This window comes from Centruroides sculpturatus, unplaced genomic scaffold, assembly GCF_000671375.1.
Source record: "Centruroides sculpturatus isolate CEXI.00-Female unplaced genomic scaffold, Cexi_2.0 scaffold37, whole genome shotgun sequence".
NCBI lineage: Eukaryota > Metazoa > Arthropoda > Arachnida > Scorpiones > Buthidae > Centruroides > Centruroides sculpturatus.
The window spans coordinates 1,011,004-1,019,694 of record NW_019384346.1 but is presented as its reverse complement, the minus strand read 5'-3'; the positions used below and the strand labels follow the sequence as shown (position 1 = coordinate 1,019,694).

Genomic DNA, 8,691 nt, shown 5'->3' with positions numbered 1-8,691 from the left:
CCCCCCTATAACACTGTTGATAATTCCGTTTTATATGAATTCCATGTTGTACGAGTCACTTAGATTTTACAAATACGTGTGCCGGGCTGTGAACGGCTTATTATATACTTCAAGTTAAGATAAATAGAATTTTAATTTATGATACTGAACTTGTAAGAAGTTCATGTTTGAGTTATAATGGCTCAACAATAGTTCCCTAAGAACAAAATAGATCAGAAGTGAATGTTTACTAATTATTGTTACTGCATTTTGTGAAGATAAATTTCAAATATTTCTACAGATTCAAAGATAATGTTAACCTTAATTTCTACAAAATATTAACATTATTATACTTTGTACAATTTTGATGTAAATTAAGTCTGAAATTCTAAATCAAATTTGTTTTTTTGTCAGAAAAATGCATTATAGTTTGGTTTCTTTTAAATCTTTATTAAATCCTTTTTGTTTTGTTTGTTTATGGGGTTCTTGTCTCCAACTTATTACTTGCCAAACAGTTTTTTAAATTTATTTAGTATAAATTAGCAACTTTTAATTAATTAAATTGGAGCTGTTAAATTATGCCTATTTAAAAGTCCTGTTTTTTGGTGTTACATTTTCTGTTCTCAACTAAATAACTTCTGAACTGTACCATATGACCCATCTCACATTTAATTATACAGTAGATGCATTCTTAAGTTCTTATGAATGTTGTCCCAATCAAATTTCCAAAACAAACAAATTGACAAAAAGACCAACTATTTTTACCATAGATTTAGTAAAAATATCATTCAATTTCTAACATTTCTAAATCAAATCAACATCTACAAAAATAAATTTATATCAAAGTTGGGAGAGTTCACCTTCACTCATTTTGTTCCCCAATGGGCTTCATCTACTTGTTCAAAAATTTCATGATTCATCAATTCCAGGTGCTTCCATTTTTTTTAAATCTATGTTTTATATAAAAGCATACGTTTTGTTATCTGAAAAAGATATTTTTATAACTGCATTTAATACTGGAATCAATTATTTGGGTTTTGTTATCAATATTTTAGTCTTATTTTTATTGAAATAATGAAAATGACTATAAATAAATATATCGGATATTATGCAATATATACCAAACTTGGTCACGATAGGAGCCATAAACTCCTCCGCATCAGAAATCCGTGAGAGTTGCATCCTATATTGGAACGGTATTTTATATATATATATGTATTATAGCACCAAAGTCGAACACTACTACTAAGCAATAAGCAAGTAAGAGTTCGATACACAAGAGGGGCAATAAGGATCTAGAAGAGCTGCAGTTTGGCCAACGTGGGTATATATATATACATCTTCCCGTTCTNTAAACCCCAAACAAAAAAAAATGAAGTTTAAGCCAAACTTCTACTCGCCATGCTAGACGTAGCGAACGCCATTATCAACCTTCTAGAATTGCCAGATGGCATTGCTCGACATCCAACGTTCACGTTTTGGGCTGAAAATGTTGGCTGCAACCTATTACATCAAATAAATATTGGTATTTTCCTGAATATCAATACAAATATATATTCTTCACTTGTAAAGTAGTAAATTATCTTTATGTTCATCTGTATATTATTTTTGTTATATTTCAATAATAGAGCAAATGATATTTTTATTTTTAGACAAGTTTATATGATCATTGATTATTAAAATTAAAACATCTATTTAATTTTTTATGCATTAAAATTTAATATATAATAATCATTTTAAATAGGAAATTAAAAAAAATAATCAAAAAGATCAAGAAATGATGAAAACTAATGAAAAAGAAGTTATTCAAGCAATTTGGCCTAGTGGTGATAATGAAAAATCTAATACAGAAACTAGTCAAGAAGACAAAAGTATTGTCAAACCTATATATAAACCACCTCATTTACGTTCCAAGGTAAGATGAAACTTCTTTCAATTATAATTTTTTTTTTCTTTTTGCTTTCTGCTGATTTTGAGAAAAGACATTTTTAGATTTATTTGATTTTTAATTAATTTTTATTCTATAAAATTTGTAGTTAAACTGACAAAAACCTGTGTAGTTTTAACCTATTGTTTATATATATTTTTGTATGTATAGTAATAATGTTTAAAATAATTTATTATTTTTAAGGTATAGATTTACAGCTAATACAGTCTTTTTACTTGTATATTTAGAACTGTTTTATCATAGGTATTTTTGCTGTAGTATAAGAATTTATGGAATAGTAATATGTATATTTCTGTAGATATAAATAAAACTATTTCTATAAATAATAGTGACAAAAGATTAATAGTTGCACAATATTTCAAAAGCTTTTATAATATCTTTGATGTTTTGTTATATCTATATCATTATCATTTTATTTGCAAATGCAGTGAGTGAGAAATGAATGATGTCAACAATAATTGGTTTCTGTTGCATGATAATGCATCTGCTCATATTGTGCTACTTGTTATAAAGTTTTTGGCCTCCACATAAGCCATAGTCATTCAACATCCATCCTATTTGCTAGATTTGAATCCTGGAAACTTTTCTTATTTTCTGGAATAAAATTTGTTTTGAATAATAAACATTTTGATAACATGTCAAGCATCCAGAAGGCATTGACTGAGTGACTAAACATCATCCCTATTAAGGACTTCCAGTGCACCTTTGACAATCTCCACAGTCGATGTCAGTGGTGTTTAATGGTGGCAGGCAATTATTTGAAAATGTGTAAATAGTTTTCTTCTTTTTAAAAATAAATATTTTGTGTTTGTTATAGTAACAATTTCAGTATTTAAATGGCATTTTGTACATACTGTGGTCTTAAAATGATAAGAAATATTAATAGAGATTTCCATATATTGTATAGTATTCTAGAGCTTTTTTAAATTTTATATCTACAGAGTGGTTTATGTAAGTAGAAAATAAAACAAACAAAAAAGGTGTAAAAGAGCATAAATCCAGAAAGTCAGTCCTGTAGTGATAATCTGAGATGAAATTGTCCTATTGAAATGTTCAGAATTAATCGCCCAATATTAAATTTCTATAGATTATGAAAAAGAAACATTGCCAACCATCTGAAGATATTTTCTATACTATTTTTCTTCTGGAAATTGTGATACTTGAAGATCAGAACCTCTAAAAAATCCATTGATTAATATGATAAAGAGAAAGCCATAAACATCAATAAATGAAATTGATGAATGCTAATAATTTAATAATTGTGTTATTATTTGAATAATAATACAATAAGCAAATAAAATAATGAATATGTTTAGCGTGAGCAAATAATAGTTTAGAATTTCACGTGAATAAAATTATTTCGAAAAAGATAAATAATAATTTTTTATTCTTATAAAAAAGTATCATACAAATATATTTATTTTGTAATATATTACTTTAAATATTATTTAGTTCATAACAATAGTTTTTGTATTAAGATAAGAAAATTTCAGCATTTGATCAAAAAGAATTAAAAATTATTAATTCATTAGTTTTAATTTTTTCTGATATTCATTTAATTTAAAAATACAGTTTTGTTATTTGATGTTTGAATTTTCAATTTTAGAAACCACTGAAAAAGATAGAAATTGAAGAAGTGTTAAGTGATAGTGATGAAAGTGTAGAAGAAAATTCAACTACATCTCCTAATTCATTAACAAATAATTCTACAACTAAAAATTCTAACACATCCATCCCTGAAACAACAAAATACATTAGGAAAGAATTACCATCAATTCCATCTAAACCACAAACAGCTTATCAATTCTATGCACATTGGCAAACACTTCGAAATTATCCAGATTTACAATATAAATATTTAAAGGTAAAGCACAGTTATATTTAAGTAATAGCTTATTTTACAATTTCAATTATTATGCTATATTTTGATATTTTATTAAAGTCGTTTATCCTGGATATAGAACGTAAGCAGCTAACCGTGAAATCGTAATTTTCAGAAAGTTCACATATTTTGGTTGGTTGGTCCAATTTGAATTAGCTATTTTAGGTAATCATTTGAAATTTTAAATATGCTGAATATAATAGAAATACTCTATTATTGAAAAACTGAAAAATTTAGAGTTAACTGCTTGTGGTACTATACCCATGATATGTAAGTTCTATACTAGTTAAACTCAATAAAATGTTTGCTTCTTAGATTATAAATAAATGGAAAATAACAAAGTAAATAAATTTATTTACGTAAAATTTATTAATGTAAGACTTGTTCTGAATTCCTGATACACAGTTTTTGTGTAAATACCTTCACTGTTAATTTTTCATGCAGAAATGAGTACCTGAGTAGACAATACTAAATCAGACATAAGTAGAGTTATTTAATCAAACATCGTTTTTTGTTTTTCTCATCTACCCATCTGAATCCTTTGCTTAGATGCAATTTTATTTGAAAGAAATAATACCAGTTCTCCTGACCAAAAATTTAATTTACAATAATGTTTCTGTTAGTAGCATAAAATGAAAACCTAATTGGAAATCAATGAAAGAACGTCAATTCAAAAAGTTTTTCAGAAGCATTTTTATTCTGGATGAGGATAAATTCAATAGCTAGAATGGCAGAGAGGAGCAACCACTACAACAAGAACAAATTGGGCCTATGTTTGCTTCTAATTATTTTAAATGAAATTAAGTAGTAAAACAGATGTAATAGAGTTAGTCTGCATAAAAAACATTCCAAAAATTGAAAAAAAAAATTTTTTGTCAAAAGTGGCCTTAACTACCGAATTTTACTTAACGCTATGTAACCTTGATGAGTTATCTCGTCATTGGGCGTTAAGGGTTAATTAAGTAAAGTTCATAGTGATGTATATAATGTAAATGCAATTCATATGCAACCTTAAGTAACTTAATGAATTAGAAATAATTTTACCTTAACATATTCTGTGTATATTATTATCAAAACAACTTTCAATTTATTTTGCAATATTTAAATTTTTAAATATAGTTTTCAGCACTTGACTTTTTTATAGGTTATAGGAATTAATAGAATTTGCAATTTTTATCAGAATTAAGATCTTCAAATAAATTTTATCATTTAAGTCTTTCATTTTGTTTATTAATAAATAAATTTTACGATAAATTTATAGTTTTAGTTGTATGCAATTCTGTATACAATATACTGTACCATAATCACATTTTAGTTTTTAAAAATAAAAGTGTTTGCATTTATTTTCTTAAATAATAAAGACATTTTGCATTAAAGCCTATAATAAATATTTTCAATAAAATAAGAATAAAAATTTTATATGTAATGCAATATTTATTTTATCATTAAGAAATAACTACAGAATAATTCAAATTATTGAGTGGTAATTTTCCTATGAAGGTACATTAAAAAGATCAATTAATAAAAAGTACAGTAATACCTCGACTTACGCTACCCCAACTTACGTGAACCCGGAGTTACGCGATTTTCAAATCTCGTCGATTTGTCTTTTGTTTGAGTGCCACGCAACTCTTGATTACTCACTCCCCCCACACTATTGTTTAGCTTACATGTTCAGACATGTTGCGCGGAATCGACACATAGCTACAATTTATTTTGTGTTATTTATTTCTGTGTTTGTTATATCTATGGAGCCTTGAGAAACTCTATGTGGTGATTTCTTGTAACCGTGAATGAATCAAAAGACGAGATAAGATTAATGAGAACATTTATTGGCCTACATACATCCGACTTGGATTTTACACAAATTGCAAAATTATACCCTGACTTATGTGAATTCGACTTAAGCGGTTATCGCTCAGTCCCACCTATTGCATAAGTTTGGGGTATTACTGTATAACGAATTAATTAAGGCAGAAATTCTCATAGAAGGAAAAATTAAGGCAACATTCAATGTTGATGACAGATTCAAGCAATGATCTATTTTAATTGTCAAGGTCAGAGGGAATTGGTGGCATCGGTCACTGATATTCAATACTGCCTTAATTTTGCCACATTTTAGAAACAATAATTACTAAAGTTAATGTGTGTTAGGCTTAGATCTTAATAGAAATTACAGTAAAATATTTTATTGCTTCTTATGAGTAAAATCAACATTTAATTTATAAAACTTTTTTTATCTTAGAAGAATTTCATTTTAATATTTTTAACTGTACTTTTCTTTTATTAAACAGAAATTATCTCCTGAGCTCATTCCAAAGTTATTTCATCAGTCAATGGAAATGGATATATTTTCAAATGTAATTATGATTCTTAATGATCATCTTAATGAGTATGTATATTTTTATACTGATACTTTTTATATTAAAAATGCTTAACCTTTTATATTTACATGTGCAGAAGTTATAAACTATGTTAAAATGTAATACAAATTTGGTTTTAATTTTTAGGAATGAAGATTCATTTTTATATTTAAAAAATTTGACTCAAGTTGGAAGATTCAAAACTTTAGCCATGTTTTTATCTTCAAGTGAGAAAAAAGGTATCTAATTAATATGAAATGAATAATTAATTGTTTTATTAATAGAACAGAATACAATTGGAATACTTATATGCTATTTATTGCAATTATTTTAAATTTGAGGTTTTTTTTTACAAAAACAAAAATAAGTTAATTATTAGAATTTTTTAAATAACTTAATGGAAATAGTAAGTTACACATTGTCAATAATGAATGTATGAAACCTGTTAATGAATATGAATATCAGATTTTCACTTTCAGATTTAAAATTAGCTACATAATTATAAATTTTTATATCCAATTATAATTATATTTAATGTTAAACTGCTTATAAATTATGATTAAGAAAAATATATTACATTTAGAATATAAAACAAACAAATTGGAAAATTGTAAATGTTCTCTGAACTTTCCAATATTTTTTGAGTTAATTGATCATTTAAATTGCTGACTAAAAATTTTGTATTAATACATGCTATTTATTCTACTTTCATTCCTTAAATTTTATTAATTATGCAATATTTTGAAAAAATTATATTTGAATTACATTTAGAAATATGTATGAATATGATATTTTAATTCATATAGTATATTTCAGATTTACATTAGAAAATTATCAGCTCCTCAATCCATATTATCATGAAATTAATTTTGTTTTACATAAAATTATGCAAACTGTAGTATTTAATTCATAGTTTTTATTTTGTAATTTCTATGTATATCTTAAAAACTAATAAAACAATTATTACTGTTTGAATTACTGAAAGTAAAAGTAAATATTAATTTTAATTCATCCGTCATTACTGTAATTTTTCCCTTCACTTCTTATGTAGCTTCTTTCAATATAATTCTGAAAAAGAAATGTCTTCCAATTTGAAAAATATATTTATGAAAACATATTTTTTTATANTTTTTAATAACTTAAAGAAAAACAAAACTGCATTAAGGAATTAAAACAATAAACTACCTATGCATACAGAAATAATACAGTATCATCTATGTATTATCTCTCTTTATTTATTAATTATTTTTATGAATCATAATAGATGATTTGTCATTTATTCAAATATAAATATACTATACATTTAATTTACAAACAGTGAATTTTTAAAATTTGAATAAATATACAGTAATGAATCCTTATATCTAATAGGTATTGGCTATGCTTTCTTAAGGATATTTTGTGAAGCTTAAAAATTTTATTTTATTTTGTTAGTTGGAAAAAGTGAAGTAAAAAAGTTCTTGGTTTTAGAGATATTAAAACAAAACATTTAAAAAAATGAATATTATAAAGCCTCAAATTTACGTCATGGTAGGATAATTTTGCAATCTAATGCATGTATAGGCAAAAATAAGAATACAGAAATAAAATATAAAAATGTTTATAAAATGCAATGTAACAACAGCCATAATTAATGAAAGATTACATATTCATGTGAAAGATTTGTACTTGCAAGTACTGTACACATATCCAATGAGATAAAATAACAAGATACAATTCAACATTCTAAAAGTGTGATGAATTCATTCATTGATTATACTAACAACTTATCTTTGTTTACAAAGTTTTTTTAAACTAAGTTCAGGTTTAATATATTAATTTTATCTAAAAATTAGAACTGTGTTGTTATATTAATATCTGTATAAAATTATTAATAATAATTAATTTAATTATTTTCAGCAATATCTGAAATAGTAGAATTTGCCATCTCATCAAGGAAATATACTGACGAAGAAATAAATTCAGTTAAGAATTCATATGAAATATAAGAAGTATATAGTTTTTATTTGTATACAAGTATTTATTTCAATTGTTATTCATATTGTTTGTGTTAGTTAAAAATATCTGTTTATAAAAAGCAATGTATAAAAAGTAATAAATTTTTATATAAATATTATATTTATTAAATAAGTAATCAGTTTAGAACAAAAAATAAAATACAGATGTTTATACAAGAGAAGAGAATATAATATATAAAAAATATTTTTGAATACAAAACAAATGTTGAAAATGAATTGATATATTGATAAATTTAATGATAATAGTTTACTAATGTTTACAAACATCATCACATCAATACAATTATTATTATTATTAACTTTACTATGTTATTTTTTCTTCTATACATATATGAATAATTAAATAAATTTTGCAATAAAGATAAGTAAAAATACTATCCATTATTAACTAATAATTTAGAAATTTGTAGAAAAAAATAATAGGACCTAGAGTAGAACTTGAGTCTTCAATCTTCATAAACAAATATATTAGAATTGTGCGCTATTTTAGTATTAAAAATC

The 8,691-nt window shown here is 24.5% G+C and overlaps 1 protein-coding gene across 1 annotated transcript; it reads left to right on the top strand.

Annotated features, from left to right (window-relative positions):
* The first annotated feature begins 1,721 nt into the window (after positions 1-1,721).
* LOC111635746 (RNA polymerase II-associated protein 3-like) lies at positions 1,722-8,257 on the top strand. Its single transcript, XM_023380816.1, has 5 exons — positions 1,722-1,894; positions 3,534-3,791; positions 6,104-6,201; positions 6,320-6,411; positions 8,072-8,257. Exons 1-5 carry the CDS (start codon positions 1,757-1,759, stop codon positions 8,158-8,160), a joined length of 675 nt encoding a protein of 224 aa, XP_023236584.1. The 5' UTR covers positions 1,722-1,756; the 3' UTR covers positions 8,161-8,257.
* The last annotated feature ends 434 nt before the right edge of the window (positions 8,258-8,691 follow it).

Bases quoted from the DNA above. Each gene is read 5' to 3' on its own strand.
- LOC111635746 (XM_023380816.1), top strand. From the start codon at position 1,757: ATGATGAAAACTAATGAAAAAGAAGTTATTCAAGCAATTTGGCCTAGT. The intron at 1,895-3,533 runs GTAAGATGAAAC...TTTCAATTTTAG, and splicing joins CACCTCATTTACGTTCCAAG to AAACCACTGAAAAAGATAGA. The intron at 6,202-6,319 runs GTATGTATATTT...TTTAATTTTTAG, and splicing joins CTTAATGATCATCTTAATGA to GAATGAAGATTCATTTTTAT.